The 22,482-nt window shown below is 40.2% G+C and overlaps 1 protein-coding gene across 7 annotated transcripts in view; it reads left to right on the top strand.

Annotated features, from left to right (window-relative positions):
* The first annotated feature begins 851 nt into the window (after positions 1-851).
* Positions 852-22,482, top strand: part of KMT2C (lysine methyltransferase 2C) — a 151,815-nt gene continuing 130,184 nt past the window's right edge. For 6 of the 7 annotated variants that reach the window (XM_063303356.1, XM_063303354.1, XM_063303355.1 and 3 more), the window contains exon 1: positions 852-991. In XM_063303356.1, the coding sequence (XP_063159426.1) occupies positions 852-991 (140 nt within the window). Of the gene's footprint in view, positions 992-19,002; positions 19,356-22,482 lie in introns of those variants that run through there. The other variant, XM_063303359.1, reaches the window with a different exon arrangement.

Below are 22,482 nucleotides of genomic sequence, written 5' to 3'. Positions count from 1 at the left end.
GGCCGTCAGTCACGCGCAACACCCGCTGAGGCGCAGCCGACGCTGCCCCTCCCCCCCCCAACTTCCTGGCTCGCGGCCGGGCCTGAGGGGACCGAGAGAAGGAGAGCGGCCCCGGGTCCGCCCCCCCCCGTGACACCACAGACGCACATGTATGCCACACGCGCGCGCGCGCACACAGAGAACCCTAAACCCGCGCGCGCGCCCGCCCGGCCCCGCGTCCTCTCCCTCCCTCGCCCTCCCGCTCCCTCCTTCCGCAGAAGCAGCAGCTGCAGCTGGAGGAGCTGTCAAAACTTCCTCTCGGCTGCTCTGCGCCCGCCCGCCCGGGCCTCCGCCTCCACTTCCCCCCGGGGCGGGGGAAGGGCGCCGGGCCAACGTACAAGGAAGCGACGGCCGCCTCAGCCGGAGTCTCCAGGCCGGAGCGCAGCGGTCGCCGCCGCCGTGCCCCGCGGCTCTCGAAGGCCGCGTCGCCAGCGAGCGCGCCCCGCAGGAAGAGGCGTCGGCCGTGCGCGAGGGCCGCCGCGGGCCCCCGGCCCCCCTCCGCCCGAGCCACCCCTCGCCCCGCCGGGGGTCTAATTGCGTGTGACTGAGGCGGGCCCTCCTCTCCTCTCCTCCCCATGCGGCTACCTGCGCGCTGGTCCGCGGCGGCTGAGGCCAGCAATGCGAGGCGGAGGTAGAGGAGGCGGAGGAGGCGGTCGTGGTGGCCGAGGACCCGCAGGAGAAGGGCAGCCGCAGCCGAAGCCGCCGCAGCCGTGGCCGCCGGAGCAGGAGGAGCGTCGAGGTCGCCCTCGTCCTCCCGCAGTCTCGTCCCCGCTCGCCGCCCTCCATGCGCCTCCCTCGTCCGGCTGACTAGGATGTCAACCGAGCAGCAGAGCCTGACGCCGCCGCCAGTCCGCGAGCCGGGGGTTCCTGCCACGGCCGCCGCTACAGACAAAAGACCGAGGGGCCGGCCTCGTAAAGATGGCGCTTCCCCTTTCCAGAGAGTCAGGAAGAAGTAAGTTCCGTGCGGGCGTCGCTGCGGGCCGGAGGAAGCCAGGAGGAGCGCTGTCAGCCCCGCCGGGGTGTCCGCCCTCCGCTCGCTCGCTCCGGTTGCCGTGTCGGCAGGACCCCCGCTCTTCTGCCGCCTCCTCTCCTTTGCCCTTTGCCCTGCCTCGCTTCCCCCTTCTTTTGTTTTTGTCCTTTCCTTGCCCCAGTCACAGTGCCATGTTGGGAATGGACCGTCTCACCTTTCCCTCCCTCCCTCTACTTCCTTCTCTTTTCCGCCTCCTTTGTCACCATCCTCCCCACCTTCATTTTCCCCTTGCTTTCAACTTCCACCCCCCCCACTTTTTTAACATTGAGAAGGGCTTTTCTATCCTTTTTTCCCCTATCACTTCTCTCTTCCTCCTTTGTCACCCTCCTCTATCTTAATCTAGTTCTTTTCTTTCTTTCTTTAATCACTTCTAGCTTCATTCACACTGAGATTCTTATCACCCCCCCCCCATTTTGTGAATTCCTAATGTAATCTCTTAAAAAACAACAACACACAAGTTATTCCAAAGTGATTCTCCCAGAACGGGATTACTTTCCCTTCCACCCTTTCTGTGCCTAGTACACATTGCAAGTCCACCAACCTTAGGCACATAATTGTGTAATGGGAAGCTCCTCCCCAGGAGCTGTCAAAAGCCACAGCAAGGGGTATGTACAGCTAGAAGAGAGTGGCTGGGGGAAGACTGGGTTATTTGGGCTTTGTTTCTGGATTCTGCCATATTTTTCTGCTTGCATCCCGAGAGTTAAATGTGCAGAAATTAAACTTGTGTCTCATTCTTGCAGTGCTAGTTAATGTAAATGTGGACCATTTGTATACTTTGTATCTGGCGGTTTGGGTTTGCCTGGAGATAGAAAGCACCTTTCACAAATTAACATACGAATATATGTTGTACAAAGGTTTGGGACAGCTTTAATATTGCTCTATATTATGTGTTAATATGGGCTCACGTAATGCATGAGTTAATATGGTTTACTTTTGTGTTCATCTTGGATGAATGCAATGTGCCGGTACCCTGTACACTATCCCATAAGAACAAGGGTTTTCTTATGACCGCTAGCAAACTTTTGGACAATAACTGTTTTAGATTTTTATCCCAAACAAAAATCAATATGCTGTACTTGCTTTCAAAAGTTCAGAAACATAAAAGCTATATAGGAAACCCTATAAACTTTTTTTGTCCTTCTCTAAATAATGTATAGTGGTGGCAGTTTTCATTGCTGTTTATAGTACTGTTTAATAATCTCTCCAGTTCATGTGATGCTGAGTAAAACAAGCCTTTATCCTCAAGCAAAATTCAGACTTGGGTATTTTTGATGCAGAAAAAAAATTATAGTGACAATGTCTTCTTATGCCCCCCCCCCCCTCAGTATATTACAAAAAATTTAGAAGAGACAGAATCTTTGGTTAAGGAAGGCATCTTTTCTATCAAATTGGTTTTCAAAACACCAGAGTACCATGAGATCAATCTTCCCCTGCCTAGTGTTCTTTTGTGGCCGTTGTGGCTAGAAGTTCCAGCACCAATGGCGAACAGGCTGGATAAACTTTTCTGTAGTTAGCTATTTGAACTGTAAGGTTTATAATATCTCATCTGCTAGATGGTAAGACCATGATGCAAGAGAGAAGTCTGTATTCTGTGGCTGTGAAATTGCTTGTATATATACAGTGTGCATAGAAGGGAACTTTGGAAGTTGCTGTGTGGGGCAATTCATCCAGCATATCTGTTGTTTTTAGAGTAGTGCTTTAAATTAAAACATGTATAAAATTACATAATGCATTTAAGTTAATTACATTAACATTACAGTTGCATGTTTGTAGTTTTAATTTCTTAACAAGTATTTCTCTAAAAATGCTTTTCTTCATTATTGGAGTAGATGGTATATGAAGTCAGTTGTAATATCCATTCATCTCTTTGCACTGCTATTAGTTGCATGTAGCGTGCTGATCTTTTTCCATAGAGAACTAATATTTTTAGAAAGTGGTCATGGGTTGTTCCAAGAATTCTCACAACAGCGAGAAATGGCAAAACAGTGTTATCTTTCAGTGATAATTTAAATTCAGAACATATACACAGTAATTATTGCATTGATAGTTTCTAAGTTTGCAATGGCAATAACAAGTTTTCTTTCCCTCTACTAGGTTTGCAAAATAGCATCCAGAAAAAGTATTACTAGTAGTAAATCTTATGCATTTCCACTTGCTGTTTGAACTGTTGCTTACTTTCCATGACATGCTTGCCACTCACTTTGGTAATACAGTTGTTTTTATTTGGTTTGACTTGTGGGTTGCAAATTTTTACTGGGTGCTACCCATCAACTATCCTTTCATAATAAAATACATCTTCCCTTGGGACAGAAAATGTACTTTTTTCAGTAATTTTGCCTTTTGCAGCAAACTTCTGGAATAGATCTGAGAATGGGAGCTATAAAGAATGCGGATCACAGAAATTTATCCTTCTTATTCTGCTGGCATTTACCTTCCATCAGCAAAAGAAGACTAGTTAAATCTTACCTAGTATGTTTTCAGTGTTTCAGGTATGATGGTATATTATGCATCTTTACTTAGAAGCAAGTCCTGCTGTAATCAGTAAGATTAGTTCCAAGATTTGTGTGGTCAGTCTTGTGATGTTTTCCTCAGTTAGTAGATGGGTGGATGGATGGATGCTATGCTGAGGGCTATTTACCTTTTTAAAAAATGTACTTCCATTTCTGTAGACTTCAGGAGGCATGCAGTATTTATCTAAAATATACTGATAATGTAATTGGCTTTTAAAACAAATCCCTGTGTATCTCTGACCATCAAATATTTATCTGAATTGTGTTGTATGGTCACAAACTAAATTGTGAAGTTAGATGTTTGGCAGTTTTCAAGAAGATACTTGTAGGCAACTGTACACCTCTTTTATCTTTGTCAATCCTACCTTGCACATTAGAAGATATTATAGATCAGCATTTCTCAACTTTTTGACCCTGGGAACCCCTGCACATTCAGGCTCAAATATAGGCCAAAAGGTACAGAATTATTATACCCATTTCGTGTGTAGGCCTGTCTATATGCATTAACAGTGTTCTTAAACTAAAAATAAAGAATGAAACTTACCTCTTGAATGTGAAGTTGCCCAAATTTAAAATAATTTTTTAAATAAATTGTGATTTCCCAGGGAACCCCTAGGGACTTCTCGCGGAACCCGAGGGTGCCACGGAACCCTGGTTGAGAAATCCTGGTATAGAGGCTTGCCATGGCAAACCGTGACACAGAAAAGAAAACGGTTTGTTCGGTATGTTGGTTCTAGCTATTTAATGACTTACAGATCAAAACCAATATCTTTGGTTGCATTGTTAAATCCAGAGTATATGAAGAATATAGGTCTTTGGAGACATATAATTATATGCTAACTGTAACTTTCTTATATTCTATATTAAATAGTTTGGCTTTTTGTCATGAAGAATAAGTTCATAGTTCACACCAAATAGCTTTACTATCTAATGTAAAATTACAGTTTTCTACTTTTGATATGGTAAAATCGTGAATGACTCATGGGCCGGCTGGATCTGACATGCTTGCAGCCTTCTTCCCAGATGAAACAGGCAGTGATCCCAGGACTATTTTTTTCACTAGAGCCTGAGTGATCAGGAGACACTGAACCTTGTTAGTAATTGGTAAGAAGATCCCTCCAGGCCATAATATGTGAACCATTACCTCCCTCTTGATGGACTCCCTCACCTACTTCAGGCTGAAGCGCAACAAAAATGGGCATTATCAAAAATATTGTGAGATCAGTAAACAAGAGAATGGAAGTTGATGCCATTAGTTTGTTGACCACACTTTAGTCAAAACCTCTGTATGACTTTATTCAGCTGGCATTTGGTTCAACGCATCTGAATAAAATTCAAAGGGGAATGTATGTACTACAGAAGGATTTCTGAAACTTTGGTTGCAAATCCAGTCATTGTAGCAACCAAACAGTCTGAGGAATTTCTGGAGCATATAGTTTTAGCAATAGTTTTTATTTTTGATGGAGAAAGATTAGTATATGTTTGATGCTGCAATTTGTTAGTTCCTTGTTATGGCTTGTGAAAGCCAGATGAGAGAAAGAAGCACCTTTGGTAACTATCACCATCCTTTAGGATTAAAAGGGTATTAAATACATGCACCCATTATTTTCTAATTTCCAATTTTGTATTTTTAGGGAGAATTATAAAGTAACAATACATAAAAATCGTGTTACTTCTATATCCTTTCCAGTATACTTTGAAACTATGCTTGCGGTATTAAGTTTTATACAAAAACTATATTTTAATGTTCACATTCTACACCTGTTGTCATTCTGAATACCATTTGCTTGGAATCCAAGTGAAAATAGTGATTCTTTTAAAAGACTTCCTAATTTTATGTGATACGCTATGTGCTAGAATTAAGATAACATAATGTTTTGATACACTGTGAAATGCTTGCATATATCGTTTATGGTAATTTTAATGTCATAAAACTGAAATCATAATATGCTACTGATTGAAAGCTCCAAAAGAAAAGGACACCTGAAAATTTGGGGTGTATATACCTGTTTACTTTGGCTGTGTGCTTTTTTAAAAAAAATAGGAAACAATAATTAATTAGGTTACTTAAAGCTCTTTTTGCTAGTCTGCCCAGAATGTAGCAATCACATTTTATTTTGAAACAACCCCATTGAATAATACTTTGTGACTGATGCAACAATAGTAGAAAATAGCCATTTCTTTTTTTGCCTTCCATGCAACTGGTCCTAAATGAATTCTGGTGTACATTTCATCAGGTTCATCACAATTTTTCCTCCAGTGATGCTCTTGCTGTCTGTCTAAGCATTTCATTCCATCTAGTAATTCAGAAAACTTAAAGGGCTAAGGCTCTTGGGAATGATTATTCAACACCCTGTTTGCTTCCCATTCAGTTGTCAGCCAGAGCTTTGACAGGATCACCAGCTCTAATGACTAGAAAATTGTCCAGTATATTTAGGAGTCCTTCGATTCCATCATCTCTGGTTGTAGACCATCTTAGTTTCTTCACCCCAATAGAGGTCCAGAATCCCACCATTATGTTTGTTTTTATCACAAATATAATCAACAGACCTGATTAATTTAGTTTGTTACTTGTAATTGGAAATGAATGCAAGTCTGCTTATAACACTGCATTTCATAGTCATCTAATTATGAAGTGAATGTAAATGCCGGACCGCCTCTCCCTGTGGGTATCTGCCCATCCTACTAGGCTAGATAGAGTGGGCACACTCCAGGTCCCCTCCCTTAAATCTTGTCACCTGACGGGACCACAGAGGGTGCCTTCTCAGTGGCTGTCCCAGCCCTTTGGAGCAGCTTCCCACCTGAGATCCAAGGGATCTGTACCCTTTTCGCCTTGCAGAGGGCCAGGGCAGTGAAGACCTGGCTGTTCCCCCAAGCCTTGGGCTAGGATGGGGTTTGAGCTGGAGGGTTGTTTGGTCTGGCGCCTGGGGGGAAGGGTACTTTAGTTTTTATCTGTTTTTATGGATTGTTGTGAGCTGCCTAGAGTCTCATTATATGAGATAAGCGGCCATATAAATCCTATAAATAAGTAAATAAAACGTTCAGTTGTGGGAAGCCTGTAGATATGTGAATCCGCCCAGGGCCCCGAATGAGATGAAAAGCCATGTGAGCAATATTTGGTGCTTTTACGTAATTCCTTTCAATGGCAATTATATTCTATCCCCTCCCTATCCTAATGTTTTGTAGTCCTAAAATGTAAAGAATGTCACCAAATGGTGATGAGATGGGTACAGTAAAAGATAAAAAAGATATGGCTATGAATAGTAAAATGAGTATGAAACTGTCTGTTCTTTTGTTAGCATTACATATTAGGTCCTTAAGCTTTTGCAGGCATTAAATAGTGGAATGCTCTGTAGATTTCTTCTATGTATTGGAAAGCCTTAAGTCTGGAAATACGACTATGTTTAGTAGCTTCTATAGTACAGAAAATAAATTGGTTGATAATGGGATTAAAATGTCTTTATTTGTAGTTTTTATTTTTCATTTATTTTTCTCTTCTAATTATATTTTGGTTTTGTAAAATACCCTGGAAGTTCCACAAAGGATTGTTTCAAAAACTTTAAAATAAATGGTAACATAGTTAAAATAATGTCCTCATAACTAATATTTTTAAAACCTCCTTCTTCCAAAATGATGAACAATTTCTGGTTTCCTTTTCTGGCCTATAATGAGCTGAATATCTTATTTTTTTCAAATTAAAATACTTATATATTGCCTTTTAACTAAGAAGTAAATCATGACAGTTTCCAGCAGATAAATATATGAATTTGTTTTATAATAAATATAAAAACACAATATTAAAATGAGTAACAACCAGAAATGACACTCATATTTAAAAAATCATTAAAAATATCAGTTTGCTATCCTTCTGGACCTCCTAATGGGATTGATCCTTGGGGATATTATTTTACAGGAAGGGAGAAAAGGGGATGTGTTACATGACTATGGAAATTCTCATTTATCAATAAGAGGGCCTCTGCATTTTGTTTGGTCTTCAAAGGTAGCCCTATGTAGAGTGCATTGCAGTAATCTAAATGTGTGGTTATGTTTGCATGAAGTCTTGATCCCATCCTATCATGCTTTATGATGTCCTGCATGAGTGGACCAACTGGCCAAGTCCTGCAGATGGTCATTGTTTCTTTATGAGAATGAGTGATCCTGAGTATTTTGATGATGAACTTGCTTCTTTAAATATAGAATTATATAGTAACATCATCTAGCTCCCTTCCTGGGCAAGATGTTTTAAGTGACGGATCTTCCTGCAATTATAATCATATTTGGAGGATTGTGAAATGTTTGAAAATCTTCTATCTTTTTCTGCTCTTTATGTTGCATAGAATATATTTTTGTTGCTGTGACGGATATCCTGTGCTGAAAGATGAAAATAGCATCTTTAATATCCTGTGCCACTCAGCACGTTCAAAATGCATTGATCCAGGTTGGAACCTAAACTGGGACTTGTGAGGGACTATATTCTCCCGGTCTCTGCATTTTTCAACAGAACGTCCTGCTGGAAAACAATTGTCTAGCCTTGTTGCATGGGCTCTGGGGTTCCTCAGGCTCCATTTTGTCCATTCTTTAATGTTTATATAGGACTGAGTGAGATCATTGATGGAATTAGAATGACGTGTCATCAGTTTACTGACAACTTCCAAATTTACTTCTTTTTACTGGATTTAGTTGTGGGGAGGTTGAAATCAATACGAAAATTTAGCAGTAACCTGGATGAGAGCCAATACACTGAACTCAATTTTAGACAGTATGGAGATTCTGCTGCTTGGTGACTCATCTGATTAACAAGGTAGAGACATCCTCCCTCAAGGATCAGATTTGTAGCTGGGGTTGCTTCTGTATCCCGGAATATCATTGCAGCCCAAGGCTTTTTTTGCCACAAAATATCTTTTCTCAGCCTATGCTAGTTATACCAGCCATGACTCCCTCTGTCCTGGGCAGAGGTAGCCTGGCCAGTGTTATACACATACTAATTAGCTAAAACTAAGCCTGAATTGCACATTGTTCTAGGCTAAAATATATTTTGTTTAATTTAGGCTTAGTATGTTTTGTGTAGGTAAAGGTAAAGGTTTCCCTTGACATTAAGTCCAGTCGTATCCGACTCTAGGGGGCGGTGCTCATCTCCGTTTCAAAGCCGAAGAGCCGGCATTTGTCCGTAGACGCTTCCGTGGTCATGTGGCCGGCATGACTAAACGGAACACCGTTACCTGCCCGCCGAAGTGGTACCTATTAATCTACTCACATTTGCATGTTTTCGAACTGCTAGGTTGGCAGGAGCTGGGACTAGCAACGGAAGCTCACCCCATCACGCGGATTCGGACCACCGACCTTCCAATCGGCAAGCTCGGCAGCTCAGCAGTTTAACCCGCAGCGCCACCGCGTCCCACATGTTTTGTGCATCCAGTTATTATTTGAAAGCCATGGTTTATATTAGCCCCCAATCTGGGTGCCTTCCAGATCTGTAAACATCAATTCCCAGTATTTTCAACAATGACAATGCTGCCTGGGGAATTCTGGGAGTTAAAAATCAACATATTTGGAGGGTGCCTGGATTGAGAAGCTTGGTTTCTCACTTAGTGTTACATGTAAATCCAGCCAACTGTGGTTTGGTCAATAAACCATGGTTAAACTTGATCTATTAATCCAGCCTAAGTGTTGCAGGTAGATACAGCTTTGAAGAATTTTTGGATATTTCAGTTACTACAAAATACAGTAGCCAAATTGCTAACTGGGAATAAAAATATGGAATGTGTAATACAAGTTTTTAAATAGCTGCCAGTCTGTTTCCAGGTACAACTCGAAGTGCTGATACTTATTTATAAAGCCCTAAATAGATTGATAACTAGCCACTTGATTGACTGTTTCTTAATACATAGAAATTATGCTTGTGTTCAAAAAAATGTTAACCTATGTTTGATTAACTATGGTTTATTGAAAAGGTCACAACTGATTGGACTTGCACAAGATAATGCCATAAACCATGGTTTAGAGACAATAGCTACGTTGACAAAATACACTCAGCCAGATTCAAACAAGCCACATTATGCTTTAGAATATTGGAAAAACCCTACCACTATTTTTATTCTCTGGCTCTTTGAATTCCTACCTGCAGCAGTTAAAGGAAGAGGCTTCCAGGTTCTGCTTCCCTGCTTATAAAAAACACTCCACAGGGAGCTTCACCTGCTGCCAACCATAAAGTCACTCCAATATCAGGCAGACATTTTATTGGTATTCTACAACATAATGTAATCTGATTATTAATTACGGCTTATCACTAGGGCTGATTTTATTTTTTATTCCATCTGGCTGAGTCTGTTTCCACAAACTGCAGGAGTCCCTATGCCTCCTGTAATATGATGTAGTCACGTAATAAATGGAATAATTTAACATAGTGTAGCGTGGGAAATGCAAACACAATTGCTTGGGAGAAGAGTCACAGTGTGATGAAGTTGCACAACTTGGAGCATGCTATTTTTATTGCTGAGAAACTGAGCGGCATTCATGGAAAAGATTTTCAGAAACAAAATACTTGGGTTTAAAAATTAGAATGTAAACACATGCATTTCACTATATATACATTTTCAATGATATAGAAAATTATTTTAAAGCTTCTCTTAAAGAAAAGTTACCTGAAATGTGAAATGTTCCTTTTAGAATCTATAGTATTGGTATAATAACACCTCAGAAAGTTATTGAATACTCAGTCAGCTTGTATATTAATTTTTAAAATTATAAAATTAATGTACAAGATGATTTATTATGAAGAAAATTTGTCCAAAGTCATGCCACATACACATATAAACTTGAATTGTATCAGGTGCTCCATCAGGTGATATGGATTATGACAGGGGTTCTAAAATTTTGTAGTACTAGAACCCCTGAAATAATGAATTTGTGTGATCCCCCTCACATTAATAAAATGAATGATTTCATTGGGGTTAGAATTGGGTAAGAAATACATATATTGCTTTTAATAATTAAATGTTAATTAAATGTTAATTGGTATATAACAAGGGCTCTCAAATTTTGTGATACCCCAGCTGCCCACTGGGACATGCAAGGCAAAGTGAGGACCAAGGCCTGAAGTAAGTTGGACGTATTCCCACTCTGCCTGTATGTCAGATGATGTTTAAAACAAAATTATAACCCTTCTCTTTGTTGCTTAAGACCCCTAGGGTGTCCCAACCCATGTTTGAGAACACCTGAATTATGACATTGCGACACATATTAAGGCAATAGTATTTCCAAGAGGTTTCTGTCAATCTTGGGTTACACATAAACAGTGGTTAACAAAGTCATCATTTTGTTCCTCTTTATCCCCAAGTTCTAGATCTTTGTTATTACTTCAGCATATATGCTTCTCCATTTCCAAAGTCGTTGAATGGATTGCAACTAAGAACATAAAGTTAAAACATATAACCCTAACATCAAGAAAGCCCTGATGTGGCAGCAAAATTTTCAGGTGTCTCAAAATGCCTCTCTTGAAGAGCTCTGTTTTCATAGCTCTTTGAAAGTATAATATGGAGGGTGTGGTCTGAATATCTGGGGTAGGATGTTCCTGAGGCAGGGGTCATCACTGAGAAGGCTCAAGCATGGTGTCCTTGTAGATGGCATTCCATAAGATTTGGGGCCTTCATCAGGTGTTCTCTAACAGGTCTCACAAGATGGGCAGATTGAACTTGGAGATTGCAGTCTTGGAGATATCCAGGCTTTAAGAGTGACCACACCTTGAATTGCACCTAGAAGTGGACTGGCAGCTAGTGTAAATCCATAGTGGTTACACAGGTGAACCTAGGTACTCCCATAACTACTTAGACTGCTGCATGGTGAACCAGCTAAAGCTTGCAGAATGATCTTCAAGGGCAGCCCAATGCAGAGTGAATTGCAATAGTACAAGATGATAAGGCCATTGAGGGTCAAGAGCAAAGCTTTCTGTTCCAGAGATGGCTGCAAATAGCGCACAAGATTTAACTGCATGATAGCCCTCCTGGCCACAGCCTACACCTGCTGTTCAAGCAGGAGCTGTGAATTCAGGAAAACCCCCAATTGTAAGCCAGCACTGTCTGTGGGAGGCAATCCCATTGAGAGTCAAAGATGGACTATCTCTGGAAACAGTTGGTTTATGAATTTATAGCCAAGTGCATCTTTACAATTTATTTTGCCTTTGGTTAATGTTTTTTGTTCATATACTCTCAGTTAAATAATGCAGCCTAATTTAACATAATTTGAAATCTTGTCAGTGCGTTTTGGGAGGAGAGAAAGAGAGGGTCATACTTTCTTTTTTAAGTAACTTGAATCAAATTATTATGCTTTTTAATTAATCATTTTTATTTATGTATTAAATCTATCTACCAGTGCATCTTGCAGCTCTTTGTGGTTAACAGTAAAAATCTTTGTAGAAAATATAAATAAATTAACCAACTAAGTAATCAAAATTACATGACAACATAACCCTGGCTATGTCGTATTAATACTGAAAACCCTCTGGAATATTTAGGCTTTAACTAGCTTCTAGAAGACTGTTATTGAAGGAGCCAATCTCACCTCCATGGGGAGGCTATTTGAGGGCTAGTACCATCATGGAGAAATGGTCCCCTCGTATTCTAGAAACGGGACACTATCAGCAGCTTCAACATGGAAATTTCCAAAATATTGTAGAACTTGAACAGATGGACATTTTGTGCAATCAGGTAAGGGATTAGCATCCTCCCCCTTAAGCCAAGACACTTAGGGCCTCTCTATTGCCTTTTATCTTCTATCTTAATGTACTGATTGAAAATGAGAGCCAAGGTACGTATACGCAGTTTACAAGATTCTCTAATCTAACCCCTTTCTCACTACATCAAACCTACCAGCTCTGAATCTTGGTTTTAAGCTGCTGTGAGGGCTTAATGCACAGCCTCCTTCAAATGCCATTGACAATCTCCCAGATCCAAACCTTTCCTGGCTTTTTACAGGAACCAGGGGAGCATGGATTGAACCTCAGAAGTGACAAAGACCATGCTGGAGAGCACCCTATCCACTTCCTCAGAACTCCTAATCCTAAACCACCAGCTGGCAAATAGTCAGCGGAACTGTCTGCCATAATCTCTGGAAAATTCCCCAAGTGCCCTCCAGAACCATCAGACACTGAGGCAGATCATACTAATAACCCTGACAGTCCTGTAGAGTTCCCAGCCAGCAGTCAATTTTAACTGGACCAGGAAGTGATCAGCAAAGACTAGTTGTAATGCCCTCCATATCCTGGTCACAAATAGCTACTCCAAGATATAGATAGCCCAGCATGTATCTGCCTGCATGTGTCACGTCAGAGATTACCTGTGTAATTATCATGTGTCATGCCAGAGATTACCAGGGCCCATCATGGTTACCACAGAGATCATGAATTCTCTCACCTTCTCCCAGCTGAGTTTCTTTCTTTTTTTTAATATAAGAATTTTATTAAGTTTAAGCAAAGATAAAAGCTACAGAAAAACAAAAAAAACTACAAAGAAAAAAACCCTAAAAAGTATAGAAACACGAGAAAATTTTCAAAATTACAAAAAGCAGTGACTTCTGACTTTTAACAGCAAGTATATACAACAATTTTCCATAATCCCTTGCGCTATATTAAGACAAAATCACATTATTTCTATAAATCATTCCATTGGCACAATATAAAAATCACTAGATACAGTTGCTCCCTCCCCTTATATTAAAAGAAATATACACACACACACACACATGCACACACACTCCTAATCAACCCCCCCCAGATAACATTTAATTATTTCCTTCCTACTACTATTCTATACATTTCTGTCTACTATAATAAAGATCAAACTAAAAAAAATTGTCTGCCATTATACTCGATAATTATAGGGACGCGGTGGCGCTGCGGGTTAAACTGCTGAGCTGCCGATTGGAAGGTCGGCGGTTCGAAACCGCGCGGCGGGGTGAGCTCCCGTTGCTCTTCCCAGCTCCTGCTCACCTAGCAGTTCGAAAACATGCAAATGTGAGTAGATCAATAGGTACCGCTTCGGCGGGAAGGTAACGGTGTTCCGAGTCGTCATGCTGGCCACATGACCACGGAAGTGTCTACAGACAAATGCCGGCTCCAAGGCTTAGAAACGGAGATGAGCACCGCCCCCTAGAGTCGGACACGACTGGACTTTACGTCAAGGGAAACCTTTACCTTTACCTATACTCGATAATAGAACAATTTTAATAATCTGAATCATATTAAACCCAAAACCAAACAGTTATTTTTTATTATACCTTAATAATCTTAATCCAACTCGTTAAAGGTAAATGAAATCAGCCAAACCCTAAAAGCAATCCAGATAAATATTCTTAAACTCTTATCCCACTTCAAAATAAACCAGAGCATTTACGTATCCCCACAATATGCACAGTTTTTTCCTTAAAATCAAACAGCCCAACTGCCCCCCTCAAAAACTCCAACTTCTCATCAAGAGACCTTCCATACATAATAACCCCTTCTTTTCCATGGCGTTCCATCAGCAGTGAATGATGGGTGACCTTGGGCCAGTCAATCTCTCTCAGCCCAACTCACCTCACAGGGTTGCTGTTGTGGGGAAAATAGGAGGAAGAAGGAGTATTAGGTATGTTCGCTGTCTTGAGTTATTTACAAAAATAATAGAAGGTGGGATAAAAATTTTAAAAAAAATCAGTTTCACTTATGGCTTGGAACTCAATCTCTCCCTTTAATTTCTTCAACTTGTCTGACTGATCTTCATCCAGCATTTCAACAGAAATCCTGATCTCACTCTTAGAAGAAACATTTCTGTCACTGTTAAATTCCTCAGTTTACTCCACAACATCTCCAACCAGATGACACATTTTAGACCTCATATTTTCCACAATATCCTGAATGCCTTGCATAAAAACTTGACAGGAATCAGAAGAATCTGTTTAAAATCTCAGTGAAAGTCAGAGAAAGTCTGCTTAAACTCCTCCATGTCTCAGGCAGTAGATTATGGCACCCCCAGGAGCTTAACCAGCGAAAGTGGAAGATATGAAAGAATTCTGAAATGTGTTTACACAAGCGAAAGTGAGATAATAGACAGTTCCCCAGGGAAAGTAGAGGCAGAAAACTGAAAGTTCAAAACAGCTGATTCAATGTGTAGGAAATGCTAATATCTTCGAATTTAGTACAAATATAATAACAGGGAGACAATTATTTACTCTCAATCCTCCTTAATATTTGGATGGAAAACAAAGTCCAAAACTTAAAAAGAATTTTTAAAAAATTAATCCCCAAAATAATAAGCATCAAGAGAACCTGCTTCTCCTTGCTGTAGAAAGCCTCTCTTAGGGTACACGTACTTAAAAGAAATATAAATTGGGTGATTTGGAAATGGGGTGGCCGGTCTTAGTGTCCCTTTACGGCTACAGCACGGCTTGGAAATGGTGACACTGCAGCCTCTTGGCTGCTTTTACCAGTCAAACATGAATGCTGTTTGTGATCTTCTGGCTGCAAGCAGCTGTCTGGAGGACAGATGGGGTGATTCCAGGTGTTTTCCTTTTTCCAGAAAAAGACTCCTGGGCTTCAGGTAAAACCTGCCTGAGCCCGAAAAAACTGCCGCGTTGTCAGTTCTGCCTGCTGAGCCTGTGGGCACAGCTGTTCAGTCTGCCATGTCCCCACTGGAAGTCCTCCAGCTGAGTTTCTAGGAGTGGAAGACTCATCTTACATCTGGACTGGAAGACTCATCTAACATCTGGACTCCATACTAACCCTGAAATAGTTCAAGGAGTTCAAGAAGGGAGCCAGCTGGTCCGCAGGGCAACCAGTCCATCCAGCTTGTCCCTTCAGCCTAGTGTAAGATTCAGGCGGTTGCATCCTTCGTGGCTTGGCACCCGGGTGTCTGTAGGACTGCATCCTCTGATCAGAATTGGCCCAACCTATTAGGTCATCTCAGGGGAAACTACTAGTTTCCCACCTTCGAAAAGTGAATAGAACCGAGGCAGGAGGCGCTGCTTTCCAATAGCAGCACCAGTTCTCTGGAACAGTCTCCCAGAAGGGATTACTGTAGTCTGGCCTCCCTGACAATGAAGAAGGATCTTTATTGCAGTCGGTGACCAGCCCATAAAACACCTTACCTAAAATGGATATTGATTAACCAATTACGTAAACAGATCAATCAAACAAACCTCTGCACGTCTTACATATAACATGACAAAAATTGGTCGCACTTAAGGAAATTGAATCATTGTTTTCAGATTCAAAAGTTTTAAGTAAAACCAGTCAGTTACCAGGATATTTAATTGGGTGTTACCAGGATATTTAATTAACAGCTCATGGCGAGTGTCACAATAAAATGCACAATATGTATCATAAAACATGTTTGGTGGTTTCAATGACTGATTCACCACATGGGCAAAGTCTGAATTAAATGGGATGCCTTTGTATCTCCCCTCTAAGACCGCTGATGGAAGCCCTCCCTGATGATATTCAAGGAGGATGCTGAAAACTGAATTGTTCTGGAGAGCATTCTAGTCAGTCTTGACCAACTTTTATTTCTTATTTTTATTTTGGTTTATCTGTTTTTGGGTTTTTTGGGGGGGGTGATTGTGTCAGCTTCTCTTTTTATTTTTATTTTAATGTTTACTGTGAATATTTTTAAGTTATTTATATTGTATAAGCTGCTGAAAGTTGTTTTAGATTGTGGCAGGTTATTAATCAATCAATTTTTTTTCCTAAGCAGGGCCTCTGGTCAAATAAGGTCTTGTATTTCAAGATCAACCCTTGTCCCTACTTCCCTGCTCAGGCTTAGCACTGAAACTGCTGCAGGATCCAAAATATGGGAGGGCAAATCTCCCTAAGAAAGACATCCCTGCCTCATCCATCTAGGTTTCAGAAAGACCTGTCAGGTTTGTCTGCTCATCCATAACTAGGTCATGGACAGTGTTTTGTTTTGTTTTGTTTTTTCCTTATTGCAGTCAGCATTTACAGCAGCTGCAGGAACTTGAAACCGCAGTCACCAGGGAACTATCTGGACCCAGGTTGGTTCTACTAGATTGGAAGTTGTAGAGAGCTGTGTTAGCTTATGGTAGCCAAGACTCAGGACAGGTCTGATACCACCTTTTTAGTTCAACAGTTTTTATTAAAACCTCAAACCTCTCATAACTACAACCTTTACAGTGGAGTCCTTGGTGTTCTCTGAACTTGGTTGTTTTCTTGCGGACATACCAGCTAGGTAACATCTGCTGCGCTACCAAGGACTACACAGTTCAACTCTGAGCTACATATATTATCTTCTATTGGAACCTTACAGTCTCAACCCTTGTCCTTCACTACTACAAGCTTATATTAAGAGCTCCATATCTCAGCAAGAATAATATTATCAAGAGTAATAACCTGTTGTGTTTGCTGTAGATCCTTGTCTTAGTTACTCATCTTAAAGGTAATAAAAATTTTGTGAATGTCCAAAAATGTATTCAATTTGCTGAGGGAAATCTTGTTTTAAAGTCAGATGCTTACTCTGTATTCTGTAGTCACTACTATGGGTTTCAGAGTTGCCGGCTATACAAATTTCATTTTTCATTCTCTTAGTCTCTGACGTTGTCCTTTTAATTTTTTTTTTCTTTCCCTTATTTCTCTTTGCACATCATTCTCCTTCTTTTTACTTGTCCCCAGTTCTGCAGTCTGAGGCTCTAAAAATTCATCTGGAGTCAATGCTAGAATTAAACGAGTTATTTGAGACGAATCTTCCATTAAACCAATTTATCACTGTTACCCCATTGTCACATTTCACAAATATTAGTAGCAGAATGTTTTTTTCCACAAGGATTCTACTTTAGTTTTATTCATTATATTTCAGTATTGTTACTTCTCTTTTTTAACATAAACACAGTTTGATTTATTCAGATCTACTGGCTTCTTTGGATTGCTGTTTTAGTAATAACTTTTAAAACTGTGTTCAGTGACAGTTGCACAAGTGTAATAAGACAACACCAGATTGTGACCTTCATGTCATGAGCCAAAATAGAATATGGTAGTAATGCACGATATGGGATGGCATCAATTACTCAGCAGTTGCTCATTTTTTTTTCTTTAAAAAATGTTTTTGGCACAGTGTCACATTGGACAAATAGTGTAATGTAAGTCATGATGGCAATACGAGAATTGCTGCACTAGCTTTGTCTGTATGCAGTAAAGAAGGTTTTATCTGTCACTTGGATGGGGTTGGTAGGTCAAACACTCCTTTCAGCCTGATTGTATTTATGTTTGCTCTTAGGTAACTCCATCCATTTTATTTGTATTTATTTGTTCTGCAATTTATATGCTGTTCAATTCTTAAAAAGTTTATTTGCGATAAATGACTGTGCAAACTGTTGAACCAAATTCAGTGGGAGAAAATATGACACATACAGTTGTGTTTATGTTAAGCCATGGGTGGGGAGTGGGAACCAACAAAGATTTTAGATGAAAGTGCAAGTTCACATTTAACAAGGAAGGAATACAGTAAGCTGTTTTCTAATTTGGAGGGCAGTTCAAGTTGGTGTGTGAGAATTATCCTTTCAAATAGACATGGCTTGAGACAGGGAAGAGGAGAGTCCCAAATTTAGTTTGTGGCCTAAGGGAGCAGATTGGTTAGTTTTTAATGGTGTTTGGGTGAGGATGTGATATTTTTAGAGGTCAACCTCAGAGTAAGTAAAATAAGTTACATAATGATTCCTTTGTTTCTGTTCGGCTGAAAGTTTTTTGGCAGAAGCCAGTGGAGGGACTGGAAAAGGAACAAAAAGAGGAGGAAACGGTACCAGTGTGTGGAGTGTATGGTTGAATGGAGAATGTTTAGTTTAAAAGTGTATTATAGCTTTCTATTGAAGTAACCTACATGGTAAATAAGGGAGCCATTGCCCAATGTCGGAAATGTTTTATTTTCTTAGAGAAGTAGTTGTTTAATAAGAGAATAAGCTCCTCCTTCCCTTCCCGCACGCCGTTTACAAATACACACCTTTATAGAACAATTTGCTGTCTGAAGGTATGGAGGTATGATTTCCTTCCCAAGCGTGAGAGTATCAGCAGGCTTTCCGACGTACAACTCTTCAAGCAAGAGGAGAGCCCGTGGGATCCAGGGCGTTCCATCCTCTTCTTTACGCCTTCCCCCGTTTCTCTCCCGTGGTGTCAGAGGAGGTCTCGGTGGAAAAGATTGGTCAACGAAAGGCCGGTTTGCCTGCTCCGCAGGCTTTCGACTGGTCGGTAAAGGGTTAAGGCAGAGGCCGTGAGTGTCTCTGGGGCTGGCTGGCCGCTCCGGTTCCGTGACGGGTGAATCCAGTCCGCGCACTTGCGTTGCTCGGAAGAGTCGGATCTACTTTCCCCATTCCCTCCCTCCCCCCGCCCGCCCTCTCCTCCCTCCCCCCCTCCTCCTCCGGCAGCTTTAGTCTGTGCTGGGAGGGGGCCACCGTGGGAGCCAAAGTTCCGAGGCGGTGCGGGGGCTCGCAGACCGCTTCCCCGACCAGCCCCTGCGAGGGGGGTTTCGGCGAGACTTGCCTGGAGGAGCGCCGACCGCTGGGCTTCGCTGAGGCTGCTAGCGAAGTAGCCGGGGTAGTGGAGTGTCGCTTGGTTTGGAAGAGTAATATGGCTGATCTAATGGAGTACGGAGCAATTTGTTTTTCACCGCGCGACGCTGAGCTTGGATTCTAACATGTAAATAACTTCTTTCGGATAATTAGCTCTGGGCACGGGTGCCAGCCTCTTTGTTCTTCCAGAGGGCTTGGTGAGAGGATCCATAATGTTGGGCAGACAGAATTGGACGGCGGTGAGTACCCTGTCGTTAACTTCTTTGTATTGGAGGGCTAAATATGACAGGAGCCTCGAGCTCTGGGCGGCAGGCCGTGTTACAGCTCCACGGGTACGGTTGTGGATTTTGAAAGAGAGAAGGAAAGCCAGCGGATCCATCCTGTCCTGGAAAGTTGTCGGCAAGACTAGGTCAACCCTCGATATTGCAACGCTGTTTACGTTGTCTTTGCTTACCACGAGCATAGTTGCAAAGGTATCTGTTCAGCGTTCTTTAACTAATTCCTTCTGGTCAAGTGAAAAAACAAAAAAACCTGCGATGTCAACAAATGTATAAAAGCCGGCTGTCCACATACCTGAAATACAGCACACTGTTTTAAATGAAATAGTCTTTTGTGCAGTTCCATTCTTGCATGCTAGATTGTTGGATAGAGATTGAAGCCATCTTAAAATTATGTTTAGCTTTCTTTAGGAATAGGTCATAAGCGAAACAATTGGTTAGTTTGTTTCCGTGAACTTAATACCCAGTACAAGGAAGAGCCCTTCCAGCATGTAATACAAATTCTGTTCCCTTTGCATGACGCCTGTACAGTTAATTTCTCCAGTAACTTTATATCCTGTGCATTCTAAGTCCTTTAACAGACGTAGGTGTTTTGACAAACACGTTGACATGTCAGTATAGCTTAAACTGCTTAATTTAATTTGGTTTTTGAATTTTTTTGGAGCTATTTTTAAATTTCTCTATTATAATTCTGACCACTTGAGTTATATTGAAACAGGTGGGTCTTTGTGGGTGTTGCAAGGCAAAACATGTTATCACTACAATACAATATGAAAAAAAATTGGTGGAAAAAATGTGTACCCAGATTTAAATGCTAAGTATTGAGTACTGTAATTATCTGAGTACGCATTATACTATTTCAGTGCACAACAAGATGAACTCTAGTAATGGAAAGAAGGTTACTGCAATTTTGGCTGTTGAAAATATTTTTATTTTCAATACTTTTTACACAAGTACAGATACTATTCAGTCAGCAGTGGTTATTACAGCTGCATTGATGTTCTGCTAAAGAGCACTGCACAATAGTTTCCTAATGGTGTAAAAGCAGTTACTACATATTGTTAATGCAGTGGCCCAAGACAATTTATTTTGTTTATAAATTAATATCACAGCTCAGTGGTTTTTTAAATATAATTTACACATAATATACAATATCAGGTGATCTTTTCAGTTTTCAGCATGGCACATAGAAACTTCCTGTGTTTATATTTGCCAATTTCCTGGCGGGGGGGGGGGGACAGTATCAGTTGCTATATTTACACAAAATCATTTCTATCGAGAATAGCAAAAATTGTAACTAACTGTATACAATTTATCATTGTTTTATTGTTTGGTTTTTATGTAACAATCCTACACATTATTTCAGAAGTCAGTACCATGGTATTCAGCAGAATTTATTCCCAGAATATAGGCTGCAGTTGAAGAAATAACATTATCTTGGCGTCTAGTCAATTTATTCTTTAAAGTATGAGTTTCAAATACTGTTTTTTTCCCTTAGACTTATTGGTGTTCCTTTTGTTTTGTTTTGTTTTTATACCATGGAACAGTCGAAATATAGTAGTTTATGAGTTTACAAAGGAATCCAATCTAATCCTTAACCATTACATACACTCACCATGGCACCATGCTTTTAGTTTAAATAGTAGGGACTATTAGTTCGATTTTTTTTTAAGTAGCTCATTGCTGCTTAATTTTTCTTGAGAAAAAATGAATATAAAATTATCTTGACACTGAATGCATCAAACTCTCTTTTTGATTTACTGATAGACTTATATTTGCCAATATAACAAATTGATATAACAAATGACATATATTTTGTCATATAGTTATGTATTCAATAAGGCAAAGAGAAAACACTGTTGGGGTTTGGAAGATGTTAGCTAACTGAGGAAAAGATTTTAAGAATATGCTAATATGCTATGGTAATATTATTTATTTGATAGAAGTCTTAGGAAGATTCTTAATTTAAGAAAGTGAATATAAGTTCAGTGAGTGAACAGATGACCATAAACAAATAGGTTTAGTTTAATCATTTGTTATTATTTTTATTGTTCTAATAAGCTGCATTGTTCTGATCTAGAGAAAAAAAGGATACTGCAGAACTTATACATTGCACTAAGCAATATTCATTTAGTTTTGGCTTAGACTATTGTGGTGTTGCATAGTATAAACCCAACTTACATGTTCTGATGTATTATATTGAGTTTATATATCAAAAACATCCCTATTAGAAGATTAGTTAGTGCTTGTTCACATTTTAATGCTAATGCTTCTCCTATATTATTGAAGAATGAAAAAATGTTATCAGTTCTGTGCCAGTTTGACATTTTATGTGCTGGATATTTTCCAAACAGCTGCAACCATTCTCTGCTCAGAGGAACTTGCAGTTAAAAGAAAAATTGGTGAAAGTAATGAAATTGGTGAAAATATAAAATTCAAAATAGACATTATGTTTACAGCGCTTGCTATCTACAGAATAGCACAATTTCTTTTTGTAAACTTTTATTGTTGATGGATAGATGTTTGCAGATTATTTTTGAGATGTCAAATTATACCTAAGGCAATATGAAAAAGATAGTTGACTGGAAACATTTGACAAGCAGACAGCCTTAAGTTTGGAAAATTGTCAGAAGAGATTGTTCTTCTGTAATGTAAAACTTGACAGCAGAATTTGAGAAATTGCAATAAAAGTCTTGGCACTTCCTAGGTGGAATTTCACTAGTGAGGTTTAAAATTGTAGGTGTTTCATAACTCAGTTGTGAGATAACAGCATTTGTGGTAGACTGAAAAAACAGCTGTGATTCAATTAAACATCTATGAAGTCAGGCCTCCTCATTGTCCGAAAAAGTCAAAACTCTTAGACAAAGCTGTTTGGCATGCTTAGGAGTTTTTAATGGGCAGGGTTCTGTTAGCCATTATAGGATTTGTATGTCTGTTAATAGAAAGAAAGGAAGGATGCATCTGTAAAAGCCTATGGTAAAAATAATGTGAAGACTTAGAAATTGTTAGCTTGTTATCTCTATTAGAATACATATCGGTTGTACAGACATTGCTATAGAGACATGCTTTCATGATTGTTAACTATTAT

Source organism: Candoia aspera, chromosome 4, assembly GCF_035149785.1.
Source record: "Candoia aspera isolate rCanAsp1 chromosome 4, rCanAsp1.hap2, whole genome shotgun sequence".
Lineage (NCBI taxonomy): Eukaryota > Metazoa > Chordata > Lepidosauria > Squamata > Boidae > Candoia > Candoia aspera.
The sequence above is the reverse complement of the archived record's forward strand: the minus strand, read 5'-3'. Positions and strand labels throughout refer to the sequence as shown.